This window comes from Scyliorhinus canicula, chromosome 9 (genome assembly GCF_902713615.1).
Source record: "Scyliorhinus canicula chromosome 9, sScyCan1.1, whole genome shotgun sequence".
In the NCBI taxonomy this organism is placed as follows: domain Eukaryota; kingdom Metazoa; phylum Chordata; class Chondrichthyes; order Carcharhiniformes; family Scyliorhinidae; genus Scyliorhinus; species Scyliorhinus canicula.
The window spans coordinates 110,710,748-110,725,343 of record NC_052154.1 but is presented as its reverse complement, the minus strand read 5'-3'; the positions used below and the strand labels follow the sequence as shown (position 1 = coordinate 110,725,343).

At 50.0% G+C, this 14,596-nt stretch overlaps 1 protein-coding gene across 1 annotated transcript in view; it reads left to right on the top strand.

The window, feature by feature from the left end:
* pamr1 (peptidase domain containing associated with muscle regeneration 1) overlaps positions 1–14,596 on the top strand; it is a 271,328-nt gene that overhangs the window by 86,484 nt on the left and 170,248 nt on the right. The window contains exons 2-3 of the mRNA XM_038807396.1: positions 9,022–9,198; positions 14,379–14,504. Coding sequence (XP_038663324.1) covers positions 9,022–9,198; positions 14,379–14,504 — 303 coding nt within the window. The remainder of the gene's footprint in view (positions 1–9,021; positions 9,199–14,378; positions 14,505–14,596) is intronic.

Genomic DNA, 14,596 nt, shown 5'->3' with positions numbered 1-14,596 from the left:
AAGTCTTCTTAGAAAACAGGGGGTGGAAGGCAGAATACCACTCTACCTCAGCTGTGGATCCTGGGCATGCAACTAGATGTAGTGTGAGGGTGAGGAAGATTTGAAAACTGTGACACCTCGTGGGCAAGGATGATCACAGATACCAGTTAAGATAGATTAATTATGTGCAGCATGGCGGCACAGTGGTTAGCACAGCTGCCTCATGCGCCAAGGTCCCAGGTTCGATCCCGGCTTTGGGTCACTGTCTTTGCACATTCTTCCCGTGTTTGTCTGGGTTTTGCCCCCACAACCCAAAGATGTGCAGGGTAGGTAGATTAGCCATGCTAAATTACCCCTTAATAGGAAAAAATGAATTGGGTACTTATTTTCAAAAAGATAGCTTAATTAGGTACTTATAAATTCTCAGCACTTTTGTCACCACCAGATCTTCCACCCTGTCATTTCATGGGCCCAAGACGCACAACCCCCCACGCACACTTGGCACTTAATCCCTGTGTGGTGTAAGAGTGGCAGCGCTATTTCTCTGCCAGTGAAGGTGTGCTTCTGCAAACCGCTGCCCCCCCCAAGCACCAACCCCCTCGGTATCAACACTCAAGCCTCTCTTTCCAGTCATTTTTCCCCAGTGATCTCAAAGTGCTGAGAGGCTGTCCACCCCCAAGCTATTTGGAGGAACACGCTAGGACATTAAAAGGGGCTGTAGATGAGAGCATATCCCACGTCTCTGAACCCCATGGGAGGAAGCATTCAGCTGTCTGTCAGGCAGGAGTCAGACATAAAACTGAGGAAGGGCGGAGCATTGCTTTGTCCTCAATACAAGTCATTATCATTCTCCTGCAGAGTCTGGCCAATGGATTCAGTACCCTGCCATGGAATCTGGCATTACACTAATGCTGATGTAGCAATTTGAAACCGAGAGACTTCCCTAGACCGAAGGCCCAAGTGGGACCTGGCCGTGGCCCAAAGTCCTTCCTCCTGTTCCGTGTGTTGCCTCTTGCCATGCTCCTTGATGAACTCCTCATCTGGGGAGATGAGGCAGTGCCCCATCTCCTCCTGTTCCAGCTGGTCTTCCCTCTGCAGGACCAAGTTGTGGAGAGCACAGCAGACCACGATAATGAGAACTGTACTGGACGGCACCTCTGAATGGTGTAGACACCGGAACTGCATCTACAGCTGACCGATAACCTACTCCATCAGCATACACGTTGAAGGATGAGCATCATTGTAGTGAGTCTCCAACTCAATCTATAAGTTTGCGGATGATACGACTATGGTGGGCAGTATCTCAAACAACAACGAATCAGACTACAGAAGGGAGATAAATCACTTGGTTGCATGGTGTACCGAAAACAACCTCTCTCTAAATGTCGAAAAGACCAAGGAACTGATCATCAACTTCAGGAAACGTAGCACGACACACACTCCCGTCTGCATCAATGGCTCTGAAGTGGAGATGGTCGACAGCTTTAAGTTCCTGGGGGTCACCATCACCAACAGTCTGTCCTGGTCCACTCACGTTGATGCAACAGTCAAGAAAGCCCAACAACGTCTCTACTTCCTACGGAAGCTAAAGAAATTCGGCCTGTCTGCATTGACTCACACAAACTTCTACAGATGTGCCATGGAGAGCATCATATCCGGCTGCATCACAGCTTAGTATGGCAACTGCTCGATCCAACATCGCAAGAAACTGCAGAGTGTGGTGAACTCAGCCCAACGCACTACACAAGCTTTCCACCCTCACATTAATTCTGTATACACCTCCCGCTGCCTCAGGAATGCAGACAGCTTTATCAGAGACCCCTCCCACCCAGGCACTGCCTTCTTCCAGACCCTTCCATCAGGCAGAAGATACAGAAGTCTGAAGACCCGCACATCCAGACATAAGACAGCTTCTTCCCCACAGTTACAAGACCCCTCAACGTCTCCACGCTAATCGGTGGAGGTTGGCGTCATGGTCCTGCTGATCATGGCCGCAGATGGTGACATTGTCCAAGTACGGAAACGTGGCCCGTAGCCCGTACTGGTCCACCATTCGGTCCATTGTTCATTGCAACACCGAGACTCCATTTGTGATGCCAAAGGGGACCCGGAGGAAGTGGAAGAGGCGGCCATCTGCCTCGAACGCTGTGTAGTGGCAATCCTCCGGGCGGATTGGGAGCTGGTGATAAGCCGACTTCAGATCCACCGTGGAGAATATGCAGTACTGGGCGATCTGATTAACCATGTCTGCAATTCTGGGAAGGGGGTACGCATCGAGGAGAGTGAACCGGTTAATGGTTTGGCTGTAATCAACCACCATCCGGAACTTTTCCCCAGTCTTGACGACCACCACCTGAGCTCTCCAGGGGCTATTACTGGCCTCTATGACTCCCTCACGTAGGAGCCGATGGACCTCGGCTCTAATAAATACCCTGTCCTGCAGGCTATACCGCCTGCTGCGAGTGGCTACGGGTTTGCAGTTAGCAGTGAGATTAACGAAGAGTGGAGGGGGGTCGATTTTCAGAGTCGTTCGACTGCAAATAATGAATGGAGGTAGGGGTCCGCCGAAGCTGAGTGTGAGGCTCTTGAGGTTACATTGAAAGTCGAGCCCGAGTAAGAGTGGGGCACAGAGGTCGGGGAGTACGTACAGCTGAATCATTAGGGTCGCGACGGTGCGCCCTTGTATGTGGACTGAGTGCGAGCCCGAGGCGAGGGAGATAGTTTGCCGTGCAGGGAAGATAGGGAGCGAACAGCGTCTTACCAGGTCAGGATTTACGAAGCTCTCAGTGCTCCTGGAGTCGAAGAGGCATGGTGTCTTGTACCCGTTGATTTTAACGGACATCATTGAGCTCTGGACGTGCTTCGGACGCGACTGGTCCAGCGTGACCGCGTTGAGTTCCGGGTAGTCGGCGGTGCGATCAGCAGTGCTGGAGTGGCCCGTGATGACTGTCTGCTGAGGTCGTATTCGTCGAGTTGAGGTTCGGTTGATGGCCAAGATGGCGGCCCCCATTGATCGCACGTGGCGGGTGATGAAGAAGATGGCGTCCAAGATGGCCACCCCCGTGGATCGCACGTGGCGGTCGGCGAAGAAGATGGCGTCCAAGATGGCGGCCCCCATGACTCACACATGGCCGGCCACGTGGGGGAGGATTGCCAAGATGGCGGCCCCCATGCATGTGTCGGGCGGAGGCGGAGTCGGCAGACACGCTGCAGCATTAAGGGGTCTGCGGGCCTGCGAGTTTGGGAGGCGAGTGCTCTGGACTGCGGGGGAGTTGGAAAGTTTTGATTTTGACAGACAGACTCGGGCATAGTGTCCTTTGCGACCGCAGCTGCTGCAGGTCGCGTTGTTGGCCAGGCAATGCTGCCATGGGTGTTGGGGCTGACCACAAAAATGGCACGCTGGCGCTCTATAGTGGGTGGGTGGCCGCGCGGCACAGGCCTGGGGCAGTCGCTGGTCGGGGGCCCACGATGGGGTCGCTTGGTCCGCGGGGAATGAGTTCAGTCGTGGCTAACTCTACAGTGTCCTCCAAGTTCTGGGCCCCTTTTTCAAGTAGTCGCTGGCGCACAAAGTTAGACCTGATCCCTGCAACGTATACATCACGGACCGCGAGTTCCATGTGTTGGGAGGCCGTTCCAGCCTGAAAATTGCAGTCCTGAGCAAGGGCTTTCAAGTCGCGCAGGAAGTCTTCCAGCGACTCTGCGGGGCGCTGGCGGTGGGTCGTGAAAATATGCCGCGCGTAGACCTCGTTAATCAGCCGCACGTACAATCGGTCGAGCATAGCCAGTGCCTCCGTATATGAGGTGGTACAATTGAGTTGCGTAGAGATACAATGGCTCACCTGTGCGTGCAGTAGGCTGAGTTTCTGTAGTCTCGGATGTTCTAGATTCAGCCAGGTAGGCCTTGAAACATTGAAGCCAGTGTTGGAAGATTTCCTTCGCCTCTGCAGTCTGCGGGTCGAGTTCTAGTCGGTCAGGTTTGAGGGCTGATTTCATAGTAGTTTTCTTCACGTTTTCTAAGACTGTTAAATTGATGTGACCTTGGGCAGCACGGTGGCCTAGTGGTTAGCACAACCGCCTCACGGCGCTGAGGTCCCAGGTTCGATCCCGGCTCTGGGTCACTGTCTGTGTGGAGTTTGCACATTCTCCCCGTATCTGCGTGGGTTTCGCCCCCACAACCCAAAAATGTGCAGAGTAGGTGGATTGGCTACGCTAAATTGCCCCTTAATTGGAAAAAATAATTGGGTAATCTAAATTAAAAAAAAAAAAATTGATGTGACCATCAATTCACTAGAGACACGATTGGAAGTAAACTGTGGTTTTAATCATCTTACAACTGAGCCTGCCTGCGACCAGTGGAACTGAGGGCAGGCTCACGGCTGGGGGTTGGCACTTTATACTTCCGGTAGTGGGAGGGCCATGGGCGGAGCCATGGGAGGGGCCAAGGGTGGAGCCCTGTACAAGCTCCTCATCTCCCCCTATGGCAGAGCCACGCAATGGCTCACATACAGAGCGCACAAGGACATAATACAATGCAATGCAATACAGTGTGAATTACAATACAGTATGAATTCACCACACACACTCAAACTGATCTGTTCCCTGTAAGCACACTGTTCATGACACCCTATGCTGCTCTTGCTTTGTTTGACCCCTTGTTCCGCACTGCAACCAATCACTGTTTGTCGATATACCATTCGTCAATGTACTCTGTTGATTATTATTTCTGTCTACTGTGTACGTACTGTGTACGTTCCCTCGGACACAGAAAAATACTTTTCACTGTACTTCGGTACATGTGACAATAAATCAAATGAAATCAAATCAAAATCTCCACCTCAGTTTGTGGTCTCCACACTGACATCATCAGTCACCTCCTTCCTGTACCCCTTTTCCCCGAGGAGCCATCCCTCCAGAAACTGCACTCCCTCAAAAACGTCTGGGATCTGCGAGCACCCCAAGATGTAACTGTCACAGCACTCCTCGGAAAATTGGCATACACCTGAATGATTCTTATCGTGTGGTCACAGATGATCTGGACGTTGAGGGAACACATGCGGTTCATAAATGGTGCTGCATGATGTCATGGAGACCACAGGGCGACGTGGGTGCAGTCTATCAAACCCTGCACTTGGGGCATGCCAGCTAAATGGGCGAAGTCCATGGCCTTGACGTCATGGATGTCCTGTTCTCGGTCCTAGTTTACATACATGTGGGCCCTCACATTGAGGGCATCTGTCACTTCTCTAATGTGGCTCACTGGGAGACACTACTCAGATCACCACTGCTGCCCTGAATTGAGCCGGCTGCGTGGAAGCCCAGAGTGTTAGTGACATTAAGGGCTACGACAGTGGGTGTCCTCCCATCCCATGTGATGCTGACTCATGCAGGACTTCGCAAAGGGGTCCACTGTCCCCTGGGACAGGCACTGTTTTCCCTGGCACTGTGGTTCCGACATCTGAAGACATCAGTAGACCCATGGCTGGTACTGTCTCAAACTGGCTGTTCCCTCTGTGGTGTTGTTCCATGTACAGCTAAGGGCCCAGACTTTCCATCCTAAGCAAGGCACTGGTCCTGTACCCGTGCAGTGGCATATCTTAGTGTCTGCTGGTGCTCTATCACTAGTAGTAGAAATGTTAACTCAACGGGTTCTATGATTCTCCAGAATAATGCAATGAAAGAGAAGGAATCCAAAGTGAGCAGTGGGGACTCCTGAGAAAGTCCTGCCCTGCAGCCCTCTACTCCTCTGGGACCTCCACCATGCGCTTCCCCCTTAGTGAGTGCCACTAAGCCTAACACCCTGCCCTCACACTGGCATACCCCACTCCTGTCCTCCGGTCCACCCAGGGTAACACGTCTGAACACTCGAGAGTCTCCCTGCCTCTTGTCTCACGACTGTACCAATATTCCTACCCCAATACCAACCTGCCACTACTCCCCCCCACTCCATGCTGGGTGGCAGGGCAGATGAGATGCATGGGACCCACATCTGCATCCTCACAAGGCACTTCAAAGAAGCCCCCCACCCCAGTTATGACATGTGATGGGGTGAGTGATTATATACTTCACCATGAAGCCTTGCCTTGGGGTCACTTCAGTATATCCAGTGTGATGTGAGCCCTTGATTGAACATTGAGATTAATGGTTGGGACTGAGCTTTTTTGTATGAAACGAATTAAACTGAATCAAAAGAATTGAGGGACAAAGCAAAAGGGCAGCCCCTTAAAGGTGTACTGCCAGTAACAAACCAAATCACGAATGAACTTTAAAGTATGATTAAAGGGGCCAATAAGACATCCAAGTCCCTGCGATGCCCAATGGGCACAAGATTGGGATTGAAATAAGCGGCATTTATCTTTATCTTTGCATACTTATTGGCACTGTTAAGATGCCAATGAAGGTTGAAATTGCATTCCAATCAATGCCTGCTATAAGCATAACATCACACATTGAAAGGGCACCCACATTCTCCCATTTCATAAACCCTACACACATGCTTCCTATACAAGTGAAACTGGTGGGCAATAGAGCTCAACTCTTTGATAAGCAGAGTTATGCCTGAGTATGGGGTTGTACTGTTGCTCGTTTTGCTAAGTGTGCTTTACACTTAATTGCTCTGTTTTATAACCTTTGCTCTAGAGTCGCCAGGTATCTTTATGATACCACCACGAGGTTCAAGTTCAAGTGCTGATCAATAACTCAATACACCAGTTAGTAAGGTTCAAATCAAAACACATTTATTATATACACTGTCAATCGCTACTCATGCATAAATAACTACAGAACTAGACTATTTCTACCACTAAAGGCCAATACTTAGCTTTGGAAAAGGAACCCACTGGGTCAGGGAACAATGGCCTCTCATTCGATCCTGAGACTGCAGGCTTCCAGCTGGTATGGACTAAGGGTTAGGAGCGCCTATCTCGTAGCGTGCGTTGACTGGACACTTACTTGTTGGTGCAGCTGCTAGGCAGGTCTCTGTCAGGGTTGTTTTGAGCTGCTGGGAGACCCTGCCAAGAAGACCGAATTGAACTTGGGGACTCTAATTTATAGTCCCCAGGGGCTTCGCGCCCTTTTGGGTGGACCCCGTACCTGTTTCCAATTGATTGGACCATGTTCCAATCGATTGGTTTGATTTCCCCAATACTGGGGCTGTTCCCTGATCGCTGGGCGGTTCCTAAGTGTCCGTTTTGTGTTGGCTCCTGCTGGCGCCGAGGAGTCTGGCTTTGCCTCGATTATCTTAACTGTTGCTATTGTTCCCTGGGATCGCTCATCAATATGTAGATGGTTGTCAGTTTCAGTGCTGTCTGCTTTTCTGCGAGTCTAATATACAGGAAGCTTGGCATTCTGCTTGCTTCCCTGTACCTGTCCATTTTTCCCTGCGTTCTTAGCGAATCTCCATTTTAAGTCGGGAAGTGGCCAACCCAGGTGGTTACAGTACTCAGTTCAGTTGTGCTTCCGCAATTGAGAGGGTCTCATTCCTTATGAGGCAGGGAGCAAGCTATCCTTGAGGTGCCCATTCGTCCCTAGCAGCCTGGCCTCTCATGTTAGCCCACACAGTTAGCTCACACTCGCCCCTAGTGCTGACTCTCAGTATTCACCTCTTGCCACTCTTTTCCCAGCTACCAGTAAGGATGGGCACACCACCACCCCCCCCCACCCCCCCCCCCCCCCCCCCAGCGGTGATGTGGCCACAATTCCAGCAAGAAGGACATTGGAAGCAATTCCTGCATGCCAGCCTCCAGACCCTCTTAAAGCAAGGGGCGCTCCAAAGTGAATGGAAGGTTAGGCCTGCTAGCCACCCCTGCACCCCCCCCCCCCCCCAAGAATGAGTGACTGACCCCCAGGCTCAGCCCTGAGTTGAACATATCTGTGTCTTCCATGTCCTGTCTGGTTCACCTGGAGCAATGAAGAGCCTGGGAGTCATGGGTGCCAGAGCGCTCACCTCCGTATCGACTTGGAGGTGAGGCCACCATGTTCACATTTATGTAGAGCTGTTGTCAATGATGCCGGCATGCCCAGTAAATATTCTGTGTGAGAGAGCTTGCTAATGATGTGCTGATGCATTAAAATGAGGTCCCCTGGCTTGTACGGGATGATTCGCACTACTCCACTGGCGGGGTTGGGGGGGGGGGGGGGGGGGGGGGTGCGGTCTTCTGGATTTTGAGCCTGTGCTGACTTTCTCATGGACAGAGAGAGAGAGCTCAAAATCGTCCTCTATTAGTCCAGAACAATGTGGCTAAGTGCACAACAGAGCAGTGCAGGACAGTTTTGATTCATGAAGGTAGAAAATAAATGAGCAGATTCTTTAAGTATTTTTCTATCATATAGAGTCGAAATGCTTACCCTGAATTACATGGCAAAGTATTCAATTGAATGTAATGCATTTTCTTGAGGTTCATGATTAAGAAAGGCGCTATATAAATTCAAGTCTCTCTTTTGTTTCAGAGGTTATCAAGCATCAGGGTAGGCCACCAGGTTAGGTGCATAAGCACCCTGATAGCCTATGGACACACATTAAAAGATTTTACCCTTAAATGATCAGCTGAAGCCAGATTCACTTTGTTATCCCATCTCTTCCGATATGGATTGCAATTAGCACTGTCTGCTTGAGATAAAGCATGTTGAGTTTCAGTTCTTGTCAATCTCGGAACAGGAGTAAGGTAATTTAATTCCTCAAGCTGGATCTGCCCTTCAATTAGACCATGGCTAATCTGTAACTCAACTTAATTTAACATCTCTTGATAATGGTTCTGCAATTAAAATCTATATGAGTCTTGAAAATTTCAATTGACCCAAAATCTGCAATCTTGTGTATAGTTCTAGGATTCCATCCCCTTTTGTGTCAAAGTATGCTCCCAAATTTCACTCCCTTGTGGATTTCTCACCAATGGTAGTAATTTCTTCCTATTCACTTTCTATTCAGCAGCTTAATATCTGTAACTGCCTGTCTCTCCCTTGTGTGTTGCCTAATTTAGGGCATAAATAACAACCAAATTTAACAAAAATATTAACAATTGCTGTCCTTTTGCTATGTTTTCCCAGGATATACCCTAATCAATGAGGACTGCCCAGGGGCTGAGTGGAATATCATGTGTCGGGACTGTTGCGAAACAGATCAGATTGAGTGCATTTGTCCTGGGAAGGAGGAAGTTGTGGGATATTCTGTCCCATGCTGCCGGAATGAGGAAGATGAATGCGACTCTTGTCTGATACACCCAGGTATGGCTCAGCTCCCTAATAGAGTGGTGCTGAATGCACATGGACTGCAGTGGTTCAACAAAGAGATGGCAAAGTTTTCCACCATCTTCTCGAGGGCAATTAGGCATGGGTAACAAACACTGGCCTAGTCAATTTTTAAAAAAAGCATTTTTAAAGCACTTTGCCATCTCCTTCAAAGGATGTTTCAATTAAATATGGCACTGATACTCTGCACCAACCCACTGCATTACCGTTCTCTGTCCACCTCCAGTATAACAATTACATTCAATGAAAGCTTGTACTCTTCCTCCAGGTCCTCCAACCTCGCAAACTTGCCCCCTATAAACAGGTCACCAAATCGCCCTACTCGCCGTCACCCATGAAACCTTATGTCCAACTCCTTCGGCGCAAACCTATGATTGTCGCAGATCGGTGCCCACACCGAGTACCCTCCAGTTCCAAATGCGGCCTCCACTGCCGCTATACCATTAATGCCAACACCATCACTAGATTCACGGGGTACCTGGTTGGTGAAAACAGCAGAGGCACTAACAGCAAAGCCCTTAAACTCGTTCCCCCACATGATAGCGCCTCCATCCAACCCCACGACCCATTTCCTAACCATGGTGATGTTCGTTGCCCAGTAGTAGTTCATAAAGTTTGACAGCGCCAGCCCCCCATTCCTCTCCCCCACTCCAGGAAGACCCTCCTAACCAGCAGGGTCTTCCCCACCCAAACAAACCCAGAGATCAGCGCATTAACCTTTTTGAAAAATGACTTCTGGACGGAGATTAGGAGGTTCTGAAACATGAACAGAAACCTTGGCAGCACCGTCATTTTTACTGTCTGCACCCACCCCGCCAGCGACAGCAAGAGCACATCCCACCTCTTAAAGTCCCCCTTCATCTTCTCCACCAACCGAGTGAAATTCAGTTTGTGCAGCTGCGCCCAGCCCCTTGTCACCTGGATGTCCAAATATATATAACTTGCCCCCACCACCTTGAATGGCAGCTCCCCATATCTCCTCTCTGCCCTCTGGTCTCACTCGGGAAAACCTCACTCTTCCGCACATTCAACTTGTTCCCGGAGACCGGCCGAATTCCTCCAAAATCCCCATAATGCCCCCAATACTACCCAATAGGTCTAAAATATATAGCAGCATGTCTTCCGCATACAGTGAAACCCTGTGCTCGGCCGCCCCTGCATAATCCCTCTCCAGTCCCTTGAGCCTTAAGTGCCATTGCCAGCGGCTCTATCACCAAAGCAAAGAGCAACGGGAGAGCAGACACCTCTGCCTTGTCCCCCGATGCAGCCCAAGGTATCCCTAATTCACTCGGTTCGTCTGCACACTTGCGGCTAGTGCCTGGTATAGCAACCAGACCCAGTCCACAAACCCCTGCCCAAATCCAAACCACCCAACACCTTCCACAAATACTCCCACTCCACCTGATCAAATGCCTTCTCCACATCCATCATCACCACTACCTCCACCTCCTGCCCTTCTGAAGGCATCATAATTATATTGAGCACCCTCCTCACATTCGCTAACAACTGCCTCCCCTTCACAAAGCCCGTTTGGTCCTCACCAATCACCACTGGGACACAGTCCTCGATTCGCGAGGCCAGCATCTTCACCATCAACTTGCCGTTACATTCAGTAACGATATTGGGTGGTACGATCCACGCTGCTTCGAATCCTTGACCTTTTTCAATATCAGGGAGATAGAAGCCTGCAACAGTGTAGCAGGGAATTCCTCCCCCCCCCCCCCCTCCCCCCCCCCCCCCCCCCTCTCCCGGCCTCTCCCTTGCCTCATTATCAGCCCTCACCAGCAGTGGCCCCAAGTCCCCCCCAAACTTTTTATGAAACTCCACTGGGAATAATAATAATAATTCCACTGGGAGCCTGTCTGGACCCGGGTCCTTCCCTGCCTGCATTGCTCCCATACTGTCCATCACCTCCCTCAACCCAACTGAGGCCCCACTCTCTGAACCAGCTCCTCCTCTACTTTGGGGAAACTCCAGCCCATCCAAAACCAACTGCTTCCCCCCCGCCCTCTGCCCCCGCGTCCCTACTTCCCTCCTCCCGGGCCAGGTGCTTCGGCTCATATGACCTCCTATAAAACGTCTGAAACACGCCATTGACCTCCTCTGGGTTCAAAACCACCCTGCCCTTATTGTCCTTTACTCTGCCAATCTCCCTCACCTCCTCTTGCTTCCTCAACTGATGGGCCAGCATCCTGCTTGCTTTCTCCCTGTACTCGTACACTGTCCCTCCGTAACTGCCCCACTGCCTTCCCCATGGAGACTAGCCCAAACTCCATCTGGAGCTTCTGCTCTTCTTCAACAGCCTTGCCTTCGGGATCTCTGAGTACCTCCTGTCCACCTTCAAGATATCATCTACCAGCCTTGCCATCTCCACCCGCTCCCCTTCCTCCCTATCAGCCCGAATTGAAATAAACTCCCCCCTAAACGTGTCTTGAGTGCCTCCCACAGCGTGGTGGCCGTGATCTCTCCACGTATTCCCGAATTGCGACCCTCATCCGCTCACTCACCTCCTCATCTGCCAACTGCCACACATCCATCCTCCACTGTGGGCTCCCACCCCCCTGATGATCACAGAATATTCCGATTCAACCACCCCGCCAACAACGCCTTGCCTAACATGAAAACGTCAATCCGGGAGTGCACCCGGTGCACATGGGAGCAGTATGAAAATTCCTCATCCTTGGTCTCCCAAACCTCCATGGGTTCCCCCATGATGGGCACCATAAACCCCATTCAGCTCCTTTGCCACTGCCAACACCTTCACTGATCTCGGGTTCGACCGATCCAAGCTCGGTTTTATAATCGTATTAAAATCACCCTTGCCCATGATCAACCGGTACGGGTCCAAGTCTGGAATCATCCCTAACACCCGCCTCATGAAATCTATATCATTCCAATTTGGGGCCTAAACGTTCACCAGGAGCATTGCCAACCCCTCCAGCTTTCCACCAATCATCACTTTTTAAAAAATAAATTTGGAGTACCAAATCCATTTTTTGTTATTAAGGGCAAATTTAGCGTGGCCAATCCACCTAGCCTGCATATCTTTGGTTTGTGGGGGCGAAACCCTCGCAAACATGGGGAGAATGTGCAAACTCCACACGGACAGTGACCCAGGGCCGGGATCGAACCTGGGACCTTGGCGCCATGAACCACCAACCATCACTAACCTCCCCATTGAATCTGCCACAAGGTCCCCACCTCGAACACCACTCACTTATTCACCAACACCGCCAACCCCTCGCCTTCATATCCAGTCCCGAGTGGAACACCTGTCCCACTCATCCTTTCCACAACCTTATCTGGTCCCCTATCTTTAAGTAGGTCTCCTGCAAAAAGGCTAGGTCCGCCTTCAGACTCCTCAGGTGCGCCAACACACGAGACCATTTGACCGGCCCATTCAGCCCCCTCACATGCATGTGACCAGCCTGGTTGGGGGCTCCCTGCCCCCTTTCTCTGCCGATCCGCCATATTCCTTTTTGAGACAGATCCCGGCCTGCTTCATGCGACCCTCCAGGCCCATGCTCGTTGATCCTTTTTCAACTGCGCCACATCAACCACACCCTTGTCAGCAACCCTCCCCCCTTCCACCAGCTTGATCAAAATACCAGCCCCATTCGTATCCCCCCCCCCCCCCCCCCCCCCACCGTCCCGCACCTACCTCCTGACAACCTCCCACTTCACTCCCATTAATTAGCCCGTCCAGCTCTGTAATATTCTCCTTTATCAATTCTGCCACCTCGCCTGCTTTCTTTTCTTCCCTACCATTCCTGAACATCTCATAGACAGGAATAGGTTAGCACCCAGTCCTGCCATTTTTTGAACCAGAAGTGAAAGCAGAAAATACTGGTAAACACCGCAGGTCTGGCAGCACCCATGGAGAGAAATTCGTGTTAAAGTGCCGAGTCCAGTATAACCCTTTGGATCTGGTTTTGAACCAGATCTCTGTTACTGCCCAAGATCATATTCTCATATCTGCGCCTGGAGCTCGCCAACCTTATTTTCCATGCTCTGTGTGTTTGCATACATGCACTGTGAACTAAACTTACAGTTTATTACAATCTCTCTTTGTTGATCCCACCTTACTACTATGCCCCACCTTAATACCTTACTATTTCTTAACTGGCGCTAGTGATCTCTCCTCATCCTTTGTGCATCTTATTTCTCCTTTTTCCTGGTTACCATCCCTCTCCAAAGGCTTCTCCCTAACAGTTTTAGCTAAATGCCCCATGAGACACTAGTCCCAGCTCTGTAAGGTTCCACCTGCCTGCCTGGTCTAGGTTTCACCTGCCCTGAACCAGTTCCAACATCTCAAGAATCCAAAGCCCCCACACTGCACCATCTCTCCAGACACACATTTATCTGTTCTATCGTACTATTTCTATTTTTGCCTGCATATGGTCCTGGGATCAATCCAGAGGTCCTGCATGCTTGTCTCCTTTCTAGTTCCCTAAAATCTGCCTGCAGGTCTTCAACGCCCTTTCAATTATGTTTCTCCGTAGCAAGGAATTCTCCTGCTTTCTGGCCCAAACGACAATGTGAGCCTACTTGTGACACTAATAAAGATTATTATTATTATATTGGTTTTTTTTCTGGACTCTTTCATCATTCTCAGGCATTTATCATTTTAAATACCTCTATCAAATTCCCCTGCAGTCTCCTTTGTCATTGTAGTAATCCACGGGAGGCAGGAGTTCCGTCACCACACCAATATTTATTTACAATAACGATATTGCAGGAGCAGCTACAAACAGTGCTGCTAGCAGTCCAGTCAACTTAAGATTGGCTCACAAAGCCTACACAGGTGATTATATGGGCCCCCTCAATGAGCTATCATTGAGGGAGCTCATACTCCAATTGGCCAACCAGTAAAGCCAATTGGAGTTCATTACAGTCATAAACATACTAATTCTGAATTTCCAAGCCTTTTTGTTTACATTTCCTCATATCAGATGGCACCTGCACTGTCTTCCCAACTGTTGTCAAAACATCCTTTCCAGACTGTGCAGCCCAAATAGCACATTGGAGTCCAACTGCCACCTTGCTAAGATTTTATTTAGATCTCCCAACTGAATTTTAATACAAAGATCTTCAGATGACGTGAGAACCTATGAAGAATGTTTTGCAGATATTGATTATTTCATGTTTTGTTACAGGGTGCATCATCTTTGATAACTGTAAAGGATGTAACAATGGTTCATGGGGAACCTTGGATGATTTCTACATCAAAGGGCTTTACTGCTCTGAGTGCCATGCTGGCTGGTCGGGGGGAGACTGTATGAGTAAGTAATGTTGAGGAACTCGCATTTTTCCAAATCATTTAGCAATCACCTCCTCCAATGGCACCCTTTCTAAAGGAAGAGGACTGTGCCCA